This window comes from Bombina bombina, chromosome 2 (assembly GCF_027579735.1).
Source record: "Bombina bombina isolate aBomBom1 chromosome 2, aBomBom1.pri, whole genome shotgun sequence".
NCBI lineage: Eukaryota > Metazoa > Chordata > Amphibia > Anura > Bombinatoridae > Bombina > Bombina bombina.
The window spans coordinates 160159699-160185495 of record NC_069500.1 but is presented as its reverse complement, the minus strand read 5'-3'; the positions used below and the strand labels follow the sequence as shown (position 1 = coordinate 160185495).

Here is a 25797-nt window from a genome sequence, read left to right as displayed (position 1 = left end):
TAGAAGCCCTGCCCCTGTTCCTCCTGCGGAACTGGGTGGATCACTCCCATAACTAGGAGGTCTTGAACACAATGTAAGAATGCCTCTATCTTTATCTGGTTTGCAGATAAATGCGAGAGATGAAATCTCCCTTTTGGGGGAGAGGTTTCGGATTCCAGAAGATAACCCTTGGATACTATTTCCAATGCCCAGGGATCCTGGACATCTCTTGCCCAAGCCTGGGCGAAGAGAGAGCGTCTGCCCCCTACTAGATCCGTTTCCGGATCGGGGGCTGCTCCTTCATGCTGTCTTAGAGGCAGCAGCAGGCTTTTTGGCCTGTTTCCCTTTGTTCCAAGCCTGGTTAGGTCTCCAACCCGGCTTAGACTGGGCAAAAGTTCCCTCTTGTTTTGTGTTAGAGGAAGTTGAAGCTGCGCCACTCTTGAAGTTTCGAAAGGGCCGAAAACTAGACTGTTTGGTCTTTAATTTGTTGGACCTGTCTTGAGGAAGGGCGTGACCTTTTCCTCCAGTGATGTCAGAAATGATCTCCTTCAGTCCAGGCCCGAATAGGGTCTGTCCTTTGAAGGGAATATTGAGAGGTTTAGATTTTGAAGTCACGTCAGCTGACCAGGATTTAAGCCATAGCGCCCTACCCGCCTGAATAGCAAAACCTGAATTTTTAGCCGTTAGCTTGGTTAAATGAACAACAGCGTCAGAAACAAATGAATTGGCTAGCTTAAGGGCCTTAAGCTTGTCAATAATATCTTCCAACGGGGTTTCAACCTGTAGAGCCTCCTCTAGAGACTCGAACCAGAAAGCCGCAGCAGCAGTGACTGGGGCAATTCATGCAAGAGGCTGGAGAATAAAACCTTGTTGAATAAAAATTTTCTTAAGGTAACTCTCTAATTTTTTATCTATTGGATCTAGAAAAGCACAACTGTCCTCGACAGGGATAGTGGTATGCTTAGCTAGAGTAGAAACTGCTCCCTCCACCTTAGGGACCGTCTGCCACAAGTCCCGTGTAGCGGCATGTATAGGAAACATCTTTTTAAAAACAGGAGGGGGAGAGAACGGTACACCTGGTCTATCCCATTCCTTAGTAATAATTTCAGAAAACCTCTTAGGGATTGGAAAAACATCAGTGTAAGTAGGTACTGCATAGTATTTATCCAAACTACATAATTTCTCTGGGACTACAATAGCGTCACAGTCGTCCAGAGTTGCTAAGACCTCCCTGAGCAATATGCGGAGGTGTTCAAGCTTAAATTTAAATGTAGACATATCAGAATCAGGTTGAAGTATCTTCCTTGAATCAGAAAAATCACCCACAGATTGAAGCTCCCCTGCTTCAGCTTCAGTACATTGTGAGGGTGTATAAGACATAGCCACTAAAGCATCAGAGAGCTCTGTATTTATTCTAGTCCCAGAGCTGTCTCGCTTTCCTTGCAAACCTGGCAGTTTAGATAATACCTCTGTAAGGGTATGATTCATAACTGCCGCCATATCTTGTAAGGTATATGCAATGGGCACGCTAGATGTACTTGGCGTCCCCTGAGCGGGAGTTATAGGTTGACACGTGGGGAGAGTTAGACGGCATAACTTCCTCCTTATCAATTTCTTCTGGTGATAAATTTTTTAAAGCCAGAATATGGTCTTTGTAATCTATAGTAAAATCAGTGCATTTGGTACACATTCTAAGAGGGGGTTCCACAATGGCTTCTAAACATAATGAACAATGAGTTTCCTCTATGTCAGACATGTTTAAACAGACTAGTAATGAGACCAGCAAGCTTGGAAAACACTTTAATAACTGTGAACAAGCAAAAAATAAAAACGGTACTGTGCCTTTAAGAGAAAAAAAACAATCACAAAAACTGCAAAACAGTGAAAAAAGCAGTAAATTCTACAAAATTTTTACAGTGTGTATAATAGACTGAAATAGCATTGCACCCACTTGCAAATGGATGATTAACCCCTTAGTTTCAAAACCGGATCAAAAAAACGATATAGCCGTTTTTAAACAGTCACAACCAACTGCCACAGCCTCATGGGCTCTTGCTAATATGAAAGAAATGAATTTATCAGGTAAGTTCTTACATAAATTATGTTTTCTTTCATGTAATTAGCAAGAGTCCATGAGCTAGTGACGTATGGGATAATGAATACCCAAGATGTGGATCTTTCACGCAAGAGTCACTAGAGAGGGAGGGATAAAATAAAGACAGCCAATTCCGCTGAAAATAATCCACACCCAAAATAAAGTTTAAATCTTATAATAAAAAAAACTGAAATTATAAGCAGAAGAATCAAACTGAAACAGCTGCCTGAAGTACTTTTCTACCAAAAACTGCTTCAGAAGAAGAAAATACATCAAAATGGTAGAATTTAGTAAAAGTATGCAAAGAAGACCAAGTTGCTGCTTTGCAAATCTGATCAACCGAAGCTTCATTCCTAAACGCCCAGGAAGTAGAAACTGACCTAGTAGAATGAGCTGTAATCCTTTGAGGCTGAGTTTTACCCGACTCAACATAAGCATGATGAATAAAAGATTTCAAACAAGATGCCAAAGAAATGGCAGAGGCCTTCTGACCTTTCCTAGAACCGGAAAAGATAACAAATAGACTAGAAGTCTTTCGGAAATTCTAAGTAGCTTCAACATAATATTTCAAAGCTCTAACTACATCCAAAGAATGCAAAGATCTCTCCTTAGAATTCTTAGGATTAGGACACAATGAAGGAACCACAATTTCTCTACTAATGTTGTTAGAATTCACAACCTTAGGTAAAAATTTAAAAGAAGTTCGCAACACCGCCTTATCCTGATGAAAAATCAGAAAAGGAGACTCACAAGAAAGAGCAGATAATTCAGAAACTCTTCTAGCAGTAGAGATGGCCAAAAGAAACAAAACTTTGCAAGAAAGTAGTTTAATGTCCAGTGAATGCATAGGTTCAAAAGGAGGAGCTTGAAGAGCCCCCAGAACCAAATTCAAACTCCAAGGAGGAGAAATTGACTTAATAACAGGCTTTATACGAACCAAAGTTTGTACAAAACAATGAATATCAGGAAGATTAGCAATCTTTCTGTGAAAAAGAACTGAAAGAGCAGAGATTTGTCCTTTCAAGGAACTTGCAGACAAAACTTTATCCAAACCATCCTGAAGAAACTGTAAAATTCTCGGAATTCTAAAAGAATGCCAGGAAAAATGATGAGAAAGACACCAAGAAATATAAGTCTTCCAGACTCGATAATATATCTTCCTAGATACAGATTTACGAGCCTGTAACATAGTATTAATCACAGAGCCAGAGAAACCTCTTTGACTAAGAATCAAGCGTTCAATCTCCATACCTTCAAATTTAAGGATTTGAGATCCTGATGGAAAAAAGGACCTTGCGACAGAAGGTCTGGTCTTAACGGAAGAGTCCACAGTTGGCAAGAGGCCATCCGGACAAGATCCGCATACCAAAACCTGTGAGGCCATGCTGGAGCCACCAGCAGAACAAACAAGCATTCCTTCATAATCTTGGAAATTGCTCTTGGAAGAAGAACTAGAGGCGGAAAGATATAGGCAGGATGATACTTCCAAGGAAGTGACAATGCATCCACTGCTTCCGCCTGAGGATCCCTGGAAAGTTTCTTGTTTAGATGAGAAGCCATCAGATCTATTTCTGGAAGTCCCCACATTTGAACAACCTGAAGAAAAACCTCTGGGTGAAGAGACCATTCGCCCGGATGTAACGTTTGGCGACTGAGATAATCCGCTTCCCAATTGTCTATACCTGGGATATGAACTGCAGAAATTAGACAGGAGCTGGATTCCGCCCATACCAGTATTCGAGATACTTCTTTCATAGCCAGAGGTCTGTGAGTCCCTCCTTGATGATTGATATACAGGTATACCCCGCTCATACAGCGGGTTAGGGACCGGAGCCCCGCTGTAAAGTGAAAACCGCCTTAAAGTGAAACAAGGCAGTTTTAGCTTTCTTTTCAGTGTTTAAAATCTTGAAAACATGTTTGAACTAACATATATTAGGGGTGCAATAGTGCTACGTTTAGTTTAACACTAGCACAGCAAGTATTCAATTAGTATTCAATAAATACTGTACCTGTAAAATAGTGACAATTACTGTATTAAAATTTGCCAGGCTAACACTGAGACAAAGATTGCACTGCAATGCTGTTAACAGAGTGAACTAAGCATAACAAAATAGTGCCATTCACTTTTCTCGCAATCTCACGATGATTACAGCACTGTTTCAAAATCCCTGGAGGTTGAACTTCAGCTCCACAAAGCGCTGTATTAGCGAATCGCTGTAAAGTGAAGCGCTGTAAAGTGAGGTATACCTGTATGCCACAGTTGTGACATTGTCTGTCTGAAAACAAATGAACGATTCTCTCTTTAGAAGAGGCCATGACTGAAGAGCTCTGAAAATTGCACGGAGTTCCAAAATATTGATTGGTAATCTCACCTCCTGAGATTCCTAAACCCCTTGTGCTGTCAGAGACCCCCAAACTGCTCCCCAACCTGTCAGACTTGCATCTGTTGAAATCACAGTCCAGGTCGGAAGAACAAAAGAAGCCCCCTGAACTAAACGATGGCGATCTGTCCACCACGTCAGAGAGTGTCGTTCAATCGGTTTTAAAGATATCAATTAAGATATCTTTGTGTAATCCCTGCATCACTGGTTCAGCATACAAAGCTGAAGAGGTCGCATGTGAAAACAAGCAAAGGGGATCGCGTCCGATGCAGCAGTCATAAGACCTTTCCATGCATAAGGCTACCGAAGGGAATGATTGAGACTGAAGGTTTCGACAAGCTGAAACCAATTTCAGGCGTCTTTTTTCTGTCAGCGACAGAGTCATGGACACTGAATCTATCTGGAAACCTAAAAAGGTTACCCTTGTCTGAGGAATCAACGAACTCTTTGGTAAATTGATCCTCCAACCATGTTCTCGAAGAAACGATACAAGTTGATTCGTATGAGATTCTGCTAAAAGTGAAGACTGAGCAAGTACCAAGATATCGTCCAAATAAGGAAATACCACAATACCCTGTTCTCTGATTACAGACAGAAGGGCACCGAGAACCTTTGTAAAAATCCTTGGAGCTGTTGCTAGGCCAAACGGCAGAGCCACAAACTGATAATGCTTGTCTAGGAAAGAGAATCTCAGAAACTGATAGTGTTCTGGATGAATCGGAATATGCAGATATGCATCCTGTAAATCTATTGTGGACATATAATGCCCTTGCTGAACAAAAGGCAGGATAGTCCTTATAGTTACCATTTTGAATGTTGGTATCCTTACATAACGATTCAATATTTTTAAATCCAGAACTGGTCTGAAGGAATTCTCCTTCTTTGGTACAATGAAGAGATTTGAGTAAAACCCCAGCCCCTGTTCCAGAACTGGAACTGGTAAAATAACTCCAGCCAACTCTAGATCTGAAATACATTTCAGAAATGATTGAGCCTTCGCTGGATTTACTGGGACACGGGAAAGAAAAAATCTTCTTGCAGGAGGCCTTATCTTGAAGCCAATTCTGTACCCTTCTGAAACAATGTTCTGAATCCAAAGATTGTGAATTGAATTGATCCAAATTTCTTTGAAAAATCGTAATCTACCTCCTACCAGCTGGGCTGGAACGAGGGCCGCACCTTCATGTGGACTTGGGAGCTGGCTTTGGTTTTCTAAAAGGCTTGGATTTATTCCAGACTGGAGATGGTTTCCAAACTGATACCGCTCCTGAGGGTGAAGGATCAGGCTTTTGTTCCTTATTGTGACGAAAGGAACGAAAACGATTATTAGACCTAAATTTACCTTTAGATTTTTTATCCTGTGGTAAAAAAGTTCCTTTTCCTCCAGTAACAGTTGAGATAATAGAATCCAACTGTGAACCAAATAATTTATTACCCTGGAAAGAAAGGGAAAGCAAAGTTGACTTAGAAGACATATCAGCATTCCACGTTTTAAGCCATAAAGCTCTTCTAGCTAAAATAGCTAGAGACATATACCTGACATCAACCCTAATGATATCAAAGATAGCATCACAAATAAAATTATTAGCATGTTGAAGAAGATTAACAATGCTATGAGAATTATGATCTGTTACTTGTTGCGCTAAAGCTTCTAACCAAAAAGTTGAAGCTGCAGCAACATCCGCTAAAGATATAGCAGGTCTAAGAAGATTACCTGAACATAAGTAAGCTTTTCTTAGAAAATATTCAATTTTCCTATCTAAAGGATCTTTAAAGGAAGTACTATCTGCCGTAGGAATAGTAGTACGTTTAGCAAGAGTAGAGATAGCCCCATCAACCTTAGGGATTTTGTCCCAAAACTCTAATCTGTCAGATGGCACAGGATATAATTGCTTAAAACGTTTAGAAGGAGTAAATGAATTACCCAAATTATTCCATTCCCTGGAGATTACTTCAGAAATAGCATCAGGGACAGGAAAAACTTCTGGAATAACTACAGGAGATTTAAAAACCTTATTTAAACGTTTAGATTTAGTATCAAGAGGACCAGAATCCTCTATTTCTAATGCAATTAAGACTTCTTTAAGCAAAGAACGAATAAATTCCATTTTGAACAAATATGAAGATTTATCAGCATCAACCTCTGAAACAGAATCCTCTGAACCAGAGGAATCATTATCAGAATCAGAATGATGATGTTCATTTAAAAATTCATCTGAAAAATGAGAAGTTTTAAAAGACTTTTTACGTTTACTAGAAGGAGGAATAACAGACATAGCCTTCTTAATGGATTTAGAAACAAAATCTCTTATGTTAACAGGAACACTCTGAGCATTAGATGTTGATGGAACAACAACAGGTAATGTAACATTACTAAAGGAAATATTATCTGCATTAACAAGTTTGTCATGACATTCATTACAAACAACAGCTGGAGGAACAGATACCACAAGTTTACAGCAAATACACTTAACTTTGGTAGATCCAGCACCAGGCAGCGATTTTCCAGAAGTATCTTCTGACTCAGGGTCAATCTGGGACATCTTGCAATATGTAATAGAAAAAACAACATATAAAGCAAAATTGATCAAATTCCTTAAATGACAGTTTCAGGAATGGGAAAAAACGCCGACACTTTTGGCGCAAAAAAACGTCAAAAAATGACGCAACTTCCGGTGACACGTATGACGCCGGAAACAAAGAAAAAATTTTGCGCCAAAAAAGTCCGCGCCAAGAATGACGCAATAAAATGAAGCATTTTCAGCCCCCGCGAGCCTAACAGCCCACAGGGAAAAAAGTCAAATTTTAAGGTAAGAAAAAATTGATTTATTCAAATGCATTATCCCAAATATGAAACTGACTGTCTGAAATAAGGAACGTTGAACATCCTGAATCAAGGCAAATAAATGTTTAAACACATATATTTAGAACTTTATAAAAAAGTGCCCAACCATAGCTTAGAGTGTCACAAAAATAAGACTTACTTACCCCAGGACACTCATCTACATGAAGTAGAAAGCCAAACCAGTACTGAAACGAGAATCAGTAGAGGTAATGGTATATATAAGAGTATATCGTCGATCTGAAAAGGGAGGTAAGAGATGAATCTCTACGACCGATAACAGAGAACCTATGAAATAGACCCCGTAGAAGGAGATCATTGAATTCAAATAGGCAATACTCTCTTCACATCCCTCTGACATTCACTGCACGCTGAGAGGAAAACCGGGCTCCAACCTGCTGCGGAGCGCATATCAACGTAGACTCTAGCACAATCTTACTTCACCACCTCCATAGGAGGCAAAGTTTGTAAAACTGATTTGTGGGTGTGGTGAGGGATGTATTTATAGGCATTTTGAGGTTTGGGAAACTTTGCCCCTCCTGGTAGGAATGTATATCCCATACGTCACTAGCTCATGGACTCTTGCTAATTACATGAAAGAAACTGCACATACCTCAGAGCAGGAAACCCTGCACGCTATTCCCCCAGCTGAAGTTACCCATCTCTTCAGTTATGTGTGAGAACAGCAGTGGACCTTAGTTACAAACTGCTAAGATCATCAAAAAACTTCAGGCAGACTCTTCTTCACCTTTCTGCCTGAAGCCAAAATAGTACAACTCCGGTACCATTTGAAAATAATAAACTTTTGATTGAAGATAAACTACATTAATTCACCACATCTCTCTAGCTACTTCCCTTGTCGAGAGCTGCAAGAGAATGACTGGGAGTTGGCAGTTAGGGGAGGAGCTATATAGACAGCTCTGCTGTGGGTGATCCTCTTGCAGCTTCCTGTTGGGAAGGAGAATATCCCACAAGTAATGGATGAATCCGTGGACTGGATACACCTTATAAGAGAAAATAATTTTTTAGGAGTATTATTGGACCTTCTACCATTTTATTTACACTCTCACAAATCTTGGCTCTTCTACTTGCAGAAAAGACTAAATGTTTCCGGTTACTCACTGAACACCACAGAAATATTCTGATCTCTTAAATGATGCATTTGCTTAACAGCTGCAACTCATTTGTAATTGGATTAAATCTTAACATATTCTGCCTAGTCCAATGTTTTTCTAATTGCCTCTGCTGTTACTCTTTTCCAATCCCTATTCTGGTTTTGCCTCTAAAATTCCTAATTATTTCAAGTACAAACCATCATACAGCAATGCACGACTTATCTCATGCCATACACGTTTTGTCGAATTACCCTCCTCAATGTGAAAGATTTGAAAGATTCAGTATAGGAAACATTTTTGCTGCCTGGTGTCTAGTGGGAGCACCATAGGGAATAGCTTCCCTCCACATTTACCACTATAGATTATTTCCCCAAGTCTCATGCACAACCTTGTGACTTCCTTACATCTACATGGTGACCACTTGGGAATGATGGCAGCCCTCAGCAAAAAGCACTCACCACCGGCCGGGACCAAATACTTTTATCCCTAGTACTCTGCCTTAGCTCCGAAAGCTCCCAGTTACTGCTTTTACAGTTCCTCCTAGAAGAGGGGAGGAACTCTGTCCTGTTTATCATATGAAGGGCAAAATTAAGACTGATGGTATCAGTAAGGGAAGCTACCTTTAAGGTTCTAGAAGGAGTGATCAATTTTGTCCATTACCTCTAGACAAGGGGTCTCACCGGTGAGTTTTAGATAACTGAACTAAAATAATGAAACATTTTACAATTAAGTTTAATATCTCATCTATTTATAAATAAAGATAATGTAGGTGTAATGCACTAAATAAAACAGGGAAAAGGCTTTACCAGTTATGGTTGACTCGTAGTTCTCCAAGTAGCTGACTTTTAAACCACTCGTCAAAGTCCACACTGTCAAATAATTCATAAGCAGCAAGACCTACTGCATTATAAACTAGAGAAAAACAAGAACATAGACAATAATAATTAAAGGGACATGAAACCCACAAATTATTCTTTTATGATTTTCGATTATTATCAGGTATTTATAGAGCGTAAACAGGTTCCGCAGCGCTATGAACATGGGTGGTATATAAAAAACAATTACAGGGATCAAATGGGTGAAGGGTCCTGCTGAGAGTTGCACTGTTTTAGTCGGCTCTTATGAAGGTGAACTACAAACAGCTGGGCTCATAGGCTTACATGCTATGGGGTTTAAGGGGATAGCAGTGGAGATAGGAAGGTTAGTGTAGGTTGTAAGCGTCCCTGAATAGTAGAGGTTTCAGGGAGCACTTGAAGCTTTTAAAACTAGGGGAGATTCTTGTGGAGCGAGGCAGAGAGTTCCATAAGATGGGAGGTAAGGGAGTCTTGAGAAATCTTGTAGATCGGAATGTGAGGAGGTAACAAGAGAGGAGGAGAGTAGGAGATCATGAGCAGAGCTAAGGGGGCGGGAGGGAGAGTATCTGGAGACAAGGTCTGAGATGTAGGGGGGAGCAATGCAATTGAGGGCTTTGTGTGTCAGAGTGAGAATTTTGTGCTTAATCCTGGAGGCAAGAGGAAGCCAGTGAAGGGATTGGCAGAGAGGTGCGGCAGATGAAGAGCGACGTGCAAGGAAGATGAGCCTGGCAGAGGCATTCATTATGGATTGTAAAGGAGCTAGGCGGCAGCTAAAGAGACCAGAGAGGATAGAGTTGCAGTAGTCGAGGTGGGAAAGGATGAGAGAGTGGATTAAAATCTTTGTTGTGTTGTGTAAGGAAATGTCTAATTTTAGCAATGTTTTTAAGGTGAAAGCGGCAGGCTTTAGCCAAGGACTTAATGTGAGGAGTGAAAGAAAGATCTGAGTCAAGTGTGACCCCAAGACATTGTGCATGTGAGGTTGAGGTAATGATGGAGTTGTCAACAGTCATAGAGACATGGGGGGTGGAGATTTTTGAAGAAGGGGGGAAAATAAGAAGCTCAGTTTTGGAGAGATTTAGCTTGAGGTAGTGAGAGGACATCCAAGATGAGATATGAGAGAGACAGTTAGTGACACGGATTAGCAAGGAAGGAGATAATTCTGGTGCAGAGAGATAGATTTGTGTATCGTCGGCATACAAATGATAATGAAACCCATGGAAATTTATTAAGGAACCTAGTAAGGACGTGTAGATTGAGAAGAGAAGGGGACCGAGGACAGAGCCTTGCAGTACCCCAACAGAAAGAGGTAACGGGGCAGAGGATACCCCAGAGAAGGCTACACTAAAGATACGGTTAGACAGATAGGAAGAGAACCAAGAGAGAGCTGTGTCACAGATGCCAAAGGATTGGAGGGTGTAGAGCAAAAGAGGGTGGTCGACAGTATCAAAGGCTGCAGACAGATCAAGGAGGATAAGTAGAGAGAAGTGGCCTTTTGATTTTGCTGTAAGTAGGTCGTTGGTAACCTTAACAATTGCTGTCTCTGTTGAGTGAAGGGGGCGAAATCCAGATTGCAGTGGGTCAAGGAGGAAGTTTAATGTAAGGAAATGGGATAGACATGCATATACTAGCTTTTCCAGAAGCTTTGAGGCAAGAGGTATTAGGGAAATAGGGTGGTAGTTGGATGGGGAGGTTCGAGAGAAGGTTTTTTGAGGATAGGTGTGACTAATGCATGTTTAAGAGATGTGGGTACTATACCAGTGCTGAGGGAGAGGTTGAAGATGTGTGTGAGTATAGGGGTAAGGGTAGAAGAGAGGGAGGGGAGTAGTTGTGATGGGATGGGGTCGAGGGGACAGGTAGTGAGGTGAGAGGATAGTATAAGGGCAGAAACTTCATCTTCTGTAACAGGGGCAAAAGAGCTAAATTTATGACTATGTGGGTTTTGGATGATTGTGAGCTTTTGAGGGGGTGGGAGACCGGTAGTATGTTGAGAGCGATTTCAGTTCTGATGGAGTAGATTTTGTTGTTGAAGTAGCTGGCAAAATCTTGGGCTGAGAGAGAAGTTGTGGTGGGATGTGGGGGTGGGTGGAGAAGAGTATTGAATGTGGACAACAGACGTTTTGGGTTTGAAGAAATAGAAGAGATAAGAGTAGAGAAGTAGTGTTGCTTATATAGATTAAGGGCAGAAGAGTAAGAGTTCAAGATGAACTTATAGTGAAGAAAGTCAGCAGAACTCTGATATCTCCTCCAGTGTCACTCAGCAGTACGGGAACATCTGCGTAGGTACTGTGTCAGAGCAGTATGCCAGGGCTGAGGATGAGTGTATGTTTTCCGAGCTATGGTAGGTGGGGCCAGGTTATCAAGGATTGATGTGAGGGTGGAGTTATATTGGAAGATGGATTCATCAGGACAGGAAAAGGAGGGGATGGAAGAGAGTAGAGGTTCGAGAGAGCTAGCGAGCTGTTGCTGATCTAATGACTTGATTCTTCTGTGAAGTTTAGTGTGGGAGGTAGAAGGAGGGAGAGTTGTAGGGAGGGAGGTGATGGTACAAGTGAGGAGGTGGTGGTCAGAAAGAGGAAAAGGTGAGTTTGTGAAGTTTGAGATAGTGCATCGATAACTGAAAATCAGATCAAGGGAGTGACCATCTTTGTGAGTGGGAGAGTAAGTCCATTGTGAGTTGCAGAAGTTGTTTTGCAGAGGAGGCAGTGGGATTATCAACAGGGAGGTTGAAGTCACCGAGAATGAGGGCAGGGGTATCTGAGGAAAGAAAGTAAGGTAGCCAGATGGCAAAGTGATCTAGAAACAGAGTTGCGGAGCCAGGGGGGCGGTATATGACTGCAACGCGTATAGAGAGGGGAGAGAATAAGCGAATCTTGTGTGTTTCGAATAATGAAAATGTGAGGGAAGAGAAGGGATGTATTTGTTGAAAGGTGCAACGAGAGTAAAGTAAAACACCAACACCACATCCTTGTCTATTGTCAGACCTAGGAGTGTGGCTGAAGTGGAGACCACATGTGACAGTGCAGCAGAGGAAGCAGTGTCTGAAGGAAAGAGCCAGGTTTCTGTGAGAGCCAGAAGATTGAGAGAGTGGGAGATAAAGAGGTCATGGATAGAAGTGAGCTTGTTGCAAACAGAGCGAGAGTTCCAAAGTATAGGATAGAGCAAACATTTGTAAAACACTTTCCAATTTCTTCTATTACTAAATGTTGGTTCATTTTCTTGGTATCTTTTCTTGAAGGAGCAGCAATGCAATACTGGCAACCAGCTGAACACATTGGTAAGCAAATCACAAAAGGCATATATGTGCAACCACCAATCAGCAGCTAGCTTCCGGCTCCTGAGCCTCTCTAGGTATACTTTTCAAAAAAAGGAAACCAAGAGAACAAAGCAAATTAGATAAAATAAGTAAATAAGAAAGTTGTTTCAAATTGTAAGCACTATTTGAATCACAAAAGAAAAAATATGGATTTCATGTCCCTTTAAGCATAATAAAACCAGGCTTTCAAAATCTCTAAATTTTATGTAATGGGATGACAGCCTTTATTTTGCTACTATTCAGTGTGAGTAAATTTACAAAATACAACATAAAAAAGGGATCTTTTGTTCTCATTAAGCATTTCAGTGGTATTTTACCAGCATGACTGTTTTTAAAATTTAGGTCAATGTAAATAATAAAGAATAAATATAGAAATAAAGATCCTGTTACAAAGAAACTTCCAAGTTTGTTTGATTACACTTTTAAACAAATTATTTAAAATCAGTCTGGCAGCTTTAATTTCTGAGTTATACTGTATTATTTTTTATTCAAATTTATGTTAATTTGCATGGCCAGTACTTCAGTGCAAACAAAATTATGCTACAACTGTGCCTCTTTTATAGCAATTAAATGGGGGGGGGGGGGGGATCCAAATAAAAACTATAGATGACTCTTAAGATTTTATTTATATTGTAAAGCATTTGTACTTGGGACAAACAATACGATAATAAATAATACAATCTATCTAGAATACAACACAAGAGCAGACATTTAAAAAGAAAAGTAAATAACATGCACAGTATGGCAAGACATTTTAATCACACCGCTATTCACACTGCACAGTTCTGTATAAAGATTTGCTTTTTCCTTTGTACCTCCTTGTGTTTAATATATAAGGAAAACAAATGCTTCATTCCATTCTTAAGCTCAAAATTAATAACAACAAATTCCGTAATCATAAGTCACAAATTGCACACAGTGACCACCACATTTCTTAGGCACTTCACTTCCTGTTTTTTGCCCATTGATCATATTTTCCCATCAAGACACAATTTCAACATATTCCAGTATAATATGGCTCTTTAAAGGGACACTAAACCTAAATGTTTTCTTTCAGGATTCAGATAGAGCATGCAATGTAAAGCAACTTTCTTAATTTACTCCTATTATCAATTGTTCTTTGTTCTCATGCTTTCTTTATTTAAAAAGCATATGGGTTATGCTTGCTTATTGGTGGGTAACTGTAAGCCTCCAATAAGCAAGCGGTATTCATGGTGCTGAACCTAAAATGGTCTGGCTGCTAAGATTTACATTACTGCTTTTAAAATAAAGATAGCAAGATAACGAAGAAAGATTGATAGATTAGAAAGTTGCTTAAAATTTTGTGCTCTATCTGAATCATGAAAGAACAAATTTGGGTTCAGTGTCATTTTAAATACTGCTATAGTTTGAAAGGTATTTTGCAATCTTTTTGTACGGCTTGGCATTTCAGAAATACAAGAATTCAGGTGTATTCCTTTGCCAAGAACCCTGTAATTGAATATCACACTTTGGAAGACCTCCAAACCATCCCAGATCCCTAGCAGGATTGTCATAGGTTAGAAAGTCTCCTCAGTTTCCTGCCCAATGCTTCTCCTGCACTGTCAAATGTTTCAGATCTGCCCAGGACACACCTGATCTGACCAATAGAATACTCAGTCCAGCCTACACCACACCCACAATGTTTGGAAAAGCCCCTCCTTATAAAACTTAACTTTTAATTTAAAAAAATATAAACAAATTAATTAAAATACATCAATTAAGATAATGTCACAATGTCACCAAGATACAGAAAAAAACTAAATTTATGCTTACCTGATAAATTACTTTCTTTTACGATATAACGAGTCCACGTATTTCATCCTTACTTGTGGGATATTAACCTCCTGCTAACAGGAAGTGGCAAAGAGCACCACAGCAGAGCGGTATATATAGCCCCTCCCCTTCCCCTCCACTCTCAGTCATTCGGCCGAAGGTATAGGAAGAGAAAAAGGAAAGGCTAAAAAGGTGCAGAGGTGACTGAAGTTTACAAAAAATAAAATAAATCTGTCTTAAAATAACAGGGTGTGCCGTGGACTCGTCATATCGTAAAAGAAAGTAATTTATCAGGTAAGCATAAATTTAGTTTTCTTTTACAAAGATATGACGAGTCCACGGATTTCATCCTTACTTGTGGGAAACCAATACCAAAGCAATAGGACACGGATGAAAGGGAGGGACAAGACAGGAACCTAAACGGAAGACACCACTGCTTGAAGAACCTTTCTCCCAAAGATAGCCTCAGAAGAAGCAAAAGTATCAAATTTGGAATATTTGGAAAAAGTGTTAAGGGACGACCAAGTCGCAGCCTTACAAATCTGTTCCACAGATGCATCGTTCTTAAAAGCCCATGTGGAAGTCACAGCCCTAGAAGAATGAGCCGTAATTTTTTCAGGAGGCTGCTGTCCAGCAGTCTCAAATGCCAGGCGGATGATACTTCTCGGCCAAAAAAGAAAGAGAGGTAGCCGTAGCTTCCTGACCCCTACGCTTTCCAGAATAAACAATGAATAATGAAGATGATTGACGGAAATCCTTAGTTGCCTGTAAGTAAAACTTTAAGGCACGAACCACGTCCAAGTTATGTAACAGACGCTCCTTCTTAGAAGAAGGATTAGGACACAAGGAAGGAACAACAATTTCCTGATTAATATTCTTATTTGAAACAACCTTAGGAAGGAACCCAGGTTTGGTACGTAAAAACCACCTTATCAGAATGAAATATGAGATAAAACGAATCACACTGTAATGCTGAAAGCTCAGAAACTCTTTGAGCAGAAGAAATAGCAACCAAAAACAGAACTTTCCAAGATAAAAGTTTAATATCTATGGAATGCATAGGTTCAAACGGAACCCCTTGCAGAACTCGACTAACTAAATTCAAACTCCAGGGAGGAGTAATAGGTCTAAATACAGGCTTAAAGGGACACTGTACCCAATTTTTTTCTTTTGTAATTCAGAAAGAGCATGCAATTTTAAGCAACTTTCTAATTTACTCCTATTATCAATTTTTCTTCATTCTCTTGCTATCATTATTTGAAAAAGAAGGCATCTAAGCTTTTTTTTTTTGGTTTCAGTACTCTGGACAGCACTTTTTTATTGGTGGATGGATTTATCCACCAATCAGCAAGGACAACCCAGGTTGTTCACCAAAAATGGGCCGGCATCTAAACTTACATTCTTGCATTTCAAATAAAGATACCAAGAGAATGAAGAACATTTGATAATAGGAGTAAATTAGAAAGTTGCTTAAAATTTCATGCTCAATCTTAATCACGAAAGAAAAAATGTGGGTACAGTGTCCCTTTAATTCTAGATGGAGCCTAACAAAAAGACTGAACATCTGATACATTTGCCAAAATCCTAGAAATCCTAACTTTACTCCATGAGTAACCCTTGGATTCACAACAAAAAGATATTTACGCCATATCTTATGATAGATTTTTCTAATGACAGGCTTTCTAGCCTGTATCAAAGTATTGATAACTGAACTAGAGAATCCTTGGTTTGATAAAATCAAGCATTCAATCTCCACGCTGTCAGTTGCAGAGAAATTAGATGTGGATGTTGGAAAGGACCTTGAATGAAATTTGATTCAAGCAATCACCTGTGGGAGCAGCGGAAACACATAAGCTAGGCTGAACAACCAAGGTACTGCCAAGGCATCTATCAGTTCGGCCTGAGGATCCCTTGACCGGGATCCGTATTTTGGAAGCTTGGCATTCTGACCGAGATGCAATCAAAAGCAATTCCGGTCTGCCCCATCGTTCTGAGAATAAATGAGGCAAATACCTCTGGGTGAAGTTCCCACTCCCCCGGATGAAAAGTCTGTTGACTTAGAAAATCTGCTTCCCAGTCCTCTACCCCTGGGATATAGATCGCTGACAGATGACAAGAGTGGGCCTCTGCCCAACTGATTATCTTGGATACTACTATCATCGCTAAGGAACTCCTTGTTCCCCCCTGATGATTGACATATGCCACAGTCGTTATGTTGTCCGACTGGAATCTGATGAATTTGGCCGAAGCCAACTGAGGCCACACCTGAAGCGCATTGAATATTACTCTCAGTTCCAGAATATTGATTGGAAGTAGAGACTCCACCTGACTCCAAACACCCTGAGCCTTCAGGGAGTTCCAAATTGCACCCCAGCCCAGAAGGCTGGCATCTGTTGTCACTATCGCCCACGAGGGTCTGTGGAAACAAGTCCCCTGTGACAGATGATCTGGCAACAATCACCAAAGAAGAGAGTTTCTGGTCTCTTGAGCCAGAATTATCTTTGGAGATAAATCAGCACAATCCCCATTCCACTGACCGAGAATGCACAGTTGCAGTGGTCTGAGATGAAAGCGAGCAAACGGAACGATGTCCATTGCCGCTACCATTAATCCGATTACCTCCATACACTGAGCCACTGATGACCGAGGAATGGACAGAAGTGCTCGGCAAGTATTCAAAATCTTTGATTTTCTGACCTCCGTCAGAAATACTTTCATGGCTACCGAGTCTATCAGAGTCCCCAGAAAAGGAACCCTTGTCTGTGGAACAAGTGAACTCTTCTCTATGTTCACCTTCCACCCATGAATTCTCAGAAAAGACAACACTATGTCCGTGTGAGATTTTGTCAGATGATATGTTAACTCCTGAATCAGAATATCGTCCAGATAAGGCGCCACCGCTATCCCTTGCGGTTTGAGAGCCGCCAAAATAGACCGTAGAACCTTTGTGAAGATTCTGGGTGCTGTGGCCAACCCGAAAGGAAGAGCCACGAACTGATAATGCTTGTCCAAGAAGGCAAACCTTAGAAACCGACGATGATCTTTGTGGATTGCAATATGAAGGTAAGCATCCTTCAAATCCACGGTAGTCATATATTGACTCTCATGGATCATTGGCAAAATCGTTCGAATTGTCTCCATCTTGAATGATGCAACTCTTAGAAATTTGTTTAGACACGAGGTCAAAAATGGGTCTGAACGTTCCCTCTTTGTTGGGGACCACAAATAGGTTTGAGTAAAACCCCTGTCCCTGTTCCAAATTTGGAACAGGACAGATTACTCCCATAGTAAATAGGTCATTTACACAGCGTAAGAACGCCTCTCTCTTTATCTGGTTTGCAGATAATTTTTTAAGATGAAATCTATCTCTTGGAAGAAATCCTTAAATTCCAATTGATAACCGTGGGTCACTGTTTCTAGTGCCCAGGAATCCTAAACATCACTTGCCCAAGCCTGAGCAAAGAAAGAAAGTCTGCCCCCTATTAGTTCCGGTCCCGGATCGGGGGCCACCCATTCATGCTGCTTTGTAGAAGAAGAAGAAGCGGGGGGTCCTCCTTTAAAGTTCCAAAAGAAACGAAAATTATTCTGTTTACCCCTCATTTTAACCGACCTATCCTGAGGTAGGGCATGGCCCTTACCTCCTGTAATAGCAGAAATTATCCCCTTCAATTCCAGCCCAAAAAGGGTCTTACCTTTAAAGGGAATAGCTAAAAAAGCTTATGTCTTGATGACACATCAGCAGACCAAGATTTGAGCCACAATGCTCTACGTGCTAAAACAGCAAATCCTAAATTTTTTGCCGCTAATTTAGTAATTTGAAAAGCGGCATCAATAATAAAAGAATTAGCTAGCTTAAGAGCCTTAATTATATCTAGAATGTCATCTAATGGAGTCTCAACCTTAAGAGACTCTTGTAGAGCCTCAAACCAAAAAGCTGCTGCAGTAGTTACTGGAACAATGCAAGCCGTAGGTAGTAAAAGAAATCCCTGATTAACAAATAATTTCTTTAGTAGACCCTCTAATTTCTTATCCTTAGGATCCTTGAAAACACAATTATCCTCAATGGGTATAGTAGTACGCTTAGCTAGGGAAGAAATCGCTCCCTCTACCTTAGGGACCGCTTGTCATGAGTCCTGAATGGTATCTGATATAGGAAACATTTTCTTAAAATTAGGAGAGGGAGAAAAACGGTATACCTGGTCTATCCCATTCCTTACTAATAATTTCCGAAATTCTCTTAGGAACCGGAAAAACATCAGTGTAAGTAGGAACTTCCAAATATTTATCCATTTTACACAATTTCTCTGGAGGAATCACAAAAGGATCACAATCATCCAGAGTCGCTAAAACCTCCCTAAGCAACAGGCAGAGGTGATCAAGCTTAAATTTAAATGACATAGCATCCGAATCTGTCTGAGGCAAAACATTCCCTGAATCAGAAATTTCACCCTCAGACAGTAATTCCCTAATCCCCAACTCAGAGCACTGTGAGGAAACATTGGAAATAGCTAATAAAGCATCAGAGGATTCATTTACATTAATACTTGCCCTACTGCGTTTACCCTGCAACACTGGTAATTTAGACAATACCTCTGTAAGAGAAGTTAACATAACTGCAGCCATCTCCTGCAAAGTAAAAGAATTAGACGCACTAGAAGTACTAGGCGTCGCTTGTGTGGACATAAAAGGTTGTGACACTTGGGGAAAATTGGATGGCATATCCTGATTCTCTTCAGATTGAGAATCATCCCTAGGCACACTTATTTTATTTAAAATATGCTTTTTACATTGTAAAGCCCTTTCAGTACAAAAGTTACACAATGTTAGAGGGGGTTGCACAATAGCTTCTAAACACATAGAACAATGAGAAACCTCAGACATGTTAAACAGACTAGTAATACCACAAAAGTCGTTTAAACACTTATTTATACCATAAAATAAACATTTAGAAAAAACATGTACTGTGCCTTTAAAAAAAGAAAAAGTGAACAATTTTTCAAAAATGCACAAAAAAACGTTAAATTATTCTCAAATTTAACTTAATATCGTTGGTTAATCTAAAAATTACTGCACCCAGAAGCAAGGGCAGAAATAAGGCTTTAGAAGTACTTATATCAACATGTAGTCAAAAGATAGATAAAAATACACTCTGCACCTCGCCACCGAGTTACTGTTTGCTGCTGCTAAGCCTGAAGAAATTGTGCCAAAATAGGCTCCGCCCCTTAAGGTCAAAGGTTGGAGTAGGCCCAAACAACACCGAATGGAAATGCAGTTTTGCACTAAAGTAAAAATACACACACAATATAACCCTTAAGCATAAAACCAATAAGTTTTAAGTGCCAAAAATAAAAAACATAAAACATTGTTTTCTATATTGTCTCCCATGTCACGTATTGCCCAAATATCAACTAATGATAAATATAAAATAGGGACTCCAGTAACACCCCTCTTATTAAAATAGGTTTTACTGCTTACCCCATTCCCATACAGGGAAATAATGCCAGCCAGTTCTGATACACCAAGTCTCCTCAAAAAAAAAAGGCTGCACATACCTTAATGCTGCTTGTAGCATGAAACCGGTCTCCACACTAAAGATGTCTCATGGTTACCTTCAGAAGTCTTGTGGAAACCAGCGTGGATCTTAGTTACAAAAGATCATCAAATCTCAGGGCAGAATACCATTTAAAATAAAAAACTTCTTGATTGAAGAAACTAAAACTAACACCTACTTTACCATGTCTTCCTAGTATAACACAGGCAAAGAGAATGACTGAGGGTGGAGGGGAAGGGGATATTCAGCCTTGCTAATTACAATATATTTGCATAAGTAATTAAACAGCGTAACTCAGAAACTTAAGATGTTAGCCCCAATTTAAAACAATATTTTTTTTAAAAAGTAAATTTATGCTTACCTGATAAATTAATTTCTTCTATGGTACAACGAGTCCACGGATTCATCCTTTACTTGTGGGATATTATCCTCCTGCTAACAGGAAGTGGCAAAGAGCACCACAGCAGAGCTGTCTATATAGCTCCTCCCTTAGCTCCACACCCCAGTCATTCATCCGAAGGTACAGGAAGAAAAAGGAGAAACTAAAAGGTGCAGAGGTGACTGAAGTTTAAAATCAAAAAATATAATCTGTCTTAAAATGACAGGGTGGGCCGTGGACTCGTCGTACCATAGAAGAAATAAATTTATCAGGTAAGCATAAATTTACTTTTCTTCTATAAGGTACGACGAGTCCACGGATTCATCCTTTACTTGTGGGATACAATACCAAAGCTACAGGACACGGATGAACGGTAGGGACAAGACAGATGGTTAAACAGAAGGCACCACTCCTTGAAGAACTTTTCTCCCAAAAATAGCCTCCGAAGAAGCAAAAGTATCAAATTTGGAAAATTTGGAAAAAGTATGAAGCGAAGACCAAGTCGCAGCCTTACAAATCTGTTCAACCGAAGCATCATTTTTAAAAGCCCATGTGGAAGCCACCGATCTCGTAGAGTGAGCTGTAATCCTTTCAGGAGGCTGCTGTCCAGCAGTCTCGTATGCCAAACGGATGATACTTTTCAGCCAAAAAGAAAGAGAGGTAGCCGTAGCTTTTTGACCTCTACGTTTTCCAGAATAGATAACAAACAAAGAAGATGTTTGACGGAAATCCTTGGTTGCTTGCAAGTAAAACTTCAAAGCACGAACCACGTCCAAGTTGTGCAGCAGACGCTCCTTCTTAGAGGAAGGATTAGGACACAGAGAAGGAACAACAATTTCCTGATTTATATTCCTATTAGTAACAACCTTAGGAAGGAATCAAGGTTTGGTACGCAGAACCACCTTATCAGCATGGAAAACAAGATAAGGCGAGTCGCATTGCAACGCAGATAGTTCAGAAAATCTTCGAGCCAAAGAGATAGCAACTAAAAACAGAACTTTCCAAGATAGAAGCTTAATATCTATGGAATGCATAGGTTCAAACGGAACCCCTTGAAGAACCTTAAGAACTAAATTCAAACTCCATGGCGGAGCAACAGGTTTAAACACAGGCTTGATACTAACTAAAGCCTGACAGAACGACTGAACGCCTGGAATATCTGCCAGACGCTTGTGCAGTAGAATTGATAAAGCAGATATCTGTCCCTTTAAGGAACTAGCTGATAGCCCATTCTCCAATCCTTCTTGGAGAAAGGACAAAATCCTAGGAATCCTGATCTTACTCCATGAGTAGCCTTTGGATTTGCACCAATAAAGATATTTACTCCATATCTTATGATAAATTTTCCTAGTGACAGGCTTTCGAGCCTGAATCAAGGTATCTATGACCGACTCAAAAAAACCCCGCTTGGATAAAATCAAGCGTTCAATCTCCAAGCAGTAAGCCGCAGAGAAACTAGATTTGGATGCTGGAACGGACCTTGAATCAGAAGGTCCTGTCTCAGAGGCAGAGTCCATGGTGGAAGAGATGACATGTCCACCAGGTCTGCATACCAAGTACTGCGTGGCCACGCAGGTGCTATCAAAAACACCAAAGCTCTCTCCTGTTTGATTCTGGCAATCAAACGAGGAAGGAGAGGAAATGGTGGAAACACATAAGCCAAGTTGAATGACCAGGGTACTGCTAGAGCATCTATCAGTACTGCCTGAGGATCCCTTGACCTGGACCCGTAACAAGGAAGTTTGGTGTTCTAACGAGACGCCATCAGATCCAATTCTGGTGTGCCCCATTGCTGAATCAATTATGCAAACAACTCTGGATGGAGTTCCCACTCCCCCGGATGAAAAGTCTGACGACTTAGAAAATCCGCTTCCCAGTTCTCCACTCCTGGGATATAGATTGCTGATAGATGGCAAGAGTGAGTCTCTGCTCATCGAATTATTTTGGTAACCTCTATCATCGCTAGAGAACTCTTTGTTCCCCCCTGATGATTGATATATGCTACAGTCGTGATATTGTCCGACTGGAATCTCATGAATCTGGCCGAAGCCAACTGAGTCCACGCCTGAAGCGCGTTGAATATCGCTCTCGGCTCTAGAATATTTATGGGGAGGAGAGTCTCCTCCTGAGTCCACAAACCCTGTGCTTTCAGGGAATTCCAGACTGCACCCCAGCCCAATAGGCTGGCGTCCGTCATCACTATGACCCATGCCGGCCTGCGGAAACACATTCCCTGGGACAGATGATCCTGTGACAACCACCAAAGAAGAGAGTCTCTGGTCTCTTGATCCAGATTTATCTGAGGAGATAAATCTGCATACTCCCCAATCCACTGTTTGAGCATGCATAGTTGCAGTGTTCTGAGATGCAAGCGAGCAAACGGAACTATGTCCATTGCCGCTACCATTAGTCCGATTACCTCCATACACTGAGCCACTGACGGCCGAGGAATGGAATGAAGAGCTCAGCAGGTGGTTAAAATCTTTGATTTCCTGACCTCCTTCAGAAAAATTTTCATGTCCACCGAATCTATCAGAGTTCCCAGGAATGGAACTCTTGTGAGAGGGATAAGTGAACTCTTTTTTTACGTTCACCTTCCAACCGTGAGATCTTAGAAAAGCCAACACGATGTCCGTGTGAGATTTGGATAGCTGGTAAGTCAACGTCTGAATTAAGATATCGTCCAGATAAGTCGCCACTGCTATGCCCCGCGGCCTTAGAACCGCTAGAAGGGGCCCTAGCACCTTTGTGAAAATTCTGGGAGCTGTGGCCAACCCGAAGGGAAGAACTGGTGATGATCTTTCTGGATAGGGATGTGTAGATACGCATCCTTTAAGTCCACGGTGGTCATATATTGACCATCCTGGATCATTGGTAAAATAGTCCGAATGGTCTCCATCTTGAAGGATGGGACTCTGAGGAATTTGTTTAGGATCTTGAGATCTAAAATTGGCCTGAAGTTTCCCTCTTTTTTGTGAATCACAAACAGATTGGAGTAGAACCCCTGCCCCTGTTCTGTTTTCGGAACTGGGCAGATCACTCCCATAGTATATAGGTCTTCTACATAGCGTAAGAACGCCTCTCTTTTTGTCTGGTTTACAGACAATTGAGAAAGATGGAATCTCCCCCTTGGAGGAGAATCTTTGAAATCTAGAAGATACCCCTGGGTTACGATTTCTAAAGCCCAGGAGTCCTGAACGTCTCTTGCCCAAGTCTGAGCAAAGACAGAAAGTCTGCCCCCTACTAGATCCGGTCCCGCATCGGGGGCTACCCCTTCATGCTGTCTTGGTGGCAGCAGCGGGCTTCTTGGCCTTTTTACCTTTGTTCCAAGTCTGGTTAGGTCTCCAGACTGACTTGGATTGAGCAAAATTCCCCTCTTGCTTTGCAGCAGGGAAAGAGGTAGAGGGACCACTTTTGAAGTTTCGAAAGGAACCAAATTTATTTGTTTGGGCCTCATCTTATTTGTCTTATCCTGAGGAAGGGCATGGCCTTTACCTCCAGTGATGTCTGAAATGATCTCTTTCAGTTCAGGCCCGAATAGGGTCTTACCCTTGAAAGGAATGGCTAAAAGCTTAGATTTTGATGACACATCAGCAGACCAGGACTTAAGCCATAACGCTCTACACGCTAAAATGGCAAAACCTGAATTTTTTGCCGCTAATTTAGCCAGTTGAAAAGCGGCATCTGTAATGAAAGAATTAGCTAGCTTGAGAGCCCTAATTCTATCCAGAATATCATCTAATGGGGTCTCAACCTGAAGAGCCTCCTCCAGAGCCTCGAACCAAAAAGCAGCTGCAGTAGTTACAGGAACAATGCTCGCTATAGGTTGGAGAAGAAAACCCGGATGAACAAATATTTTCTTTAGGAGACCCTCTAATTTTTTATCCATAGGATCTTTGAAAGCACAACTGTCCTCAATAGGTATAGTTGTACGCTTATCCAGGGTAGAAATAGCTCCCTCCACTTTAGGGACCGTCTGCCATGAGTCCCGCATGGTGTCTGATATGGGAAACATTTTCTTAAAAGTAGGAGGGGGAGCGAACGGAATACCTGGTTTATCCCACTCCTTAGTAACAATGTCCGAAATCCTCTAAGGGACCAGAAAAACATCAGTGTAAGAAGGAACCTCTAGAAATCTGTCCATTTTACATAATTTCTCTGGAACTACAATAGGGTCACAATCATCCAAAGTCGCTAAAACCTCCCTGAGCAATAAGCAGAGGTGTTCTAGTTTAAATTTAAAAGCCGTCATATCTGAGTCTGTCTGAGGGAACATCTTTCCTGAATCAGAAATCTCTCCCTCACCCCCAACTCAGAACATTGTGAGGGTACATCGGATATGGCTAATAAAGCGTCAGAGGGCTCAGCATTTGTTCTCACACCAGAACTACTGCGCTTCCCCTGCAACCCAGGCAGCTTAGATAAAACCTCTGTGAGGGTAGTATCCATAACTGCGGCCATATCTTCCAGGGTGAAAGAATTAGACGCACTAGAAGTACTTGGCGTCGCTTGTGCGGGCGTTAATGGTTGTGACACTTGGGGAGAAATAGATGGCATAACCTGATTCCCTTCTGACTGAGAATCATCCTGCGACATACTTTTAGTAGCTAAAATATGTTCTTTGCAATTTATTGACCTTTCAGTGCATGAGGGACACATTCTAAGTGGGGGTTCCACAATGGCTTCTAAACATATTGAACAATGACTTTCCTCAATGTCAGACATGTTGAACAGGCTAGTAATGACTACAAACAAGGATAAAACACTTTATTTAGTGAAAAAAACAACAATCTTAAAAAACGGTTTTAAGAGAAAAAAAGCATACACGTTATGCAAAACTGCTTTAAAATGCACCAAATTTTTCACATTTTTGATAGCAAACTCAATATGTGTAGTTAAGTTTGCCACACAAGAAAATTTAACATTTAACCCTTTATTATGCAAACCGGATTGAATTAAGGCCTAAATCCGGAAAAAACACCCCCAGCACCTTGCCACAGCCCTGCTGTGGCGCCTACCTGCCCTCAGGGATTGTAAATATGGGGTTAAAGCTTCGATCCACAAGGGCCCCAAGGAGTTGGAGCTTGCTGCTTGCTGAGTGAAAACAACTGCGCATCTGAGGCGCGAAAAACACAATTTATGCTTACCTACTAAATTTATTTCTCTTGTGGTGTATCCAGTCCACGGATCATCCATTACTTGTGGGATATTCTCATTCCCAACAGGAAGTTGCAAGAGGACACCCACAGCAGAGCTGTTATATAGCTCCTCCCCTAACTGCCATATCCAGTCATTCGACCGAAAACAAGCCGAGAAAGGAGAAACCATAGGGTGCAGTGGTGACTGTAGATTAAAGTTAAAAATTACCTGCCTTAAAATGACAGGGCGGGCCGTGGACTGGATACACCACAAGAGAAATAAATTTATCAGGTAAGCATAAATTGTGTTTTCTCTTGTAAGGTGTATCCAGTCCACGGATCATCCATTACTTGTG

At 40.9% G+C, this 25797-nt stretch overlaps 1 protein-coding gene across 1 annotated transcript in view; it reads right to left on the bottom strand.

Moving 5' to 3' along the window:
• IPO11 (importin 11) overlaps window positions 1-25797 on the bottom strand; it is a 950863-nt gene that overhangs the window by 467841 nt on the left and 457225 nt on the right. Inside the window, exon 15 of the mRNA XM_053701321.1 lies at window positions 9219-9324. Coding sequence (XP_053557296.1) covers window positions 9219-9324 — 106 coding nt within the window. The remainder of the gene's footprint in view (window positions 1-9218; window positions 9325-25797) is intronic.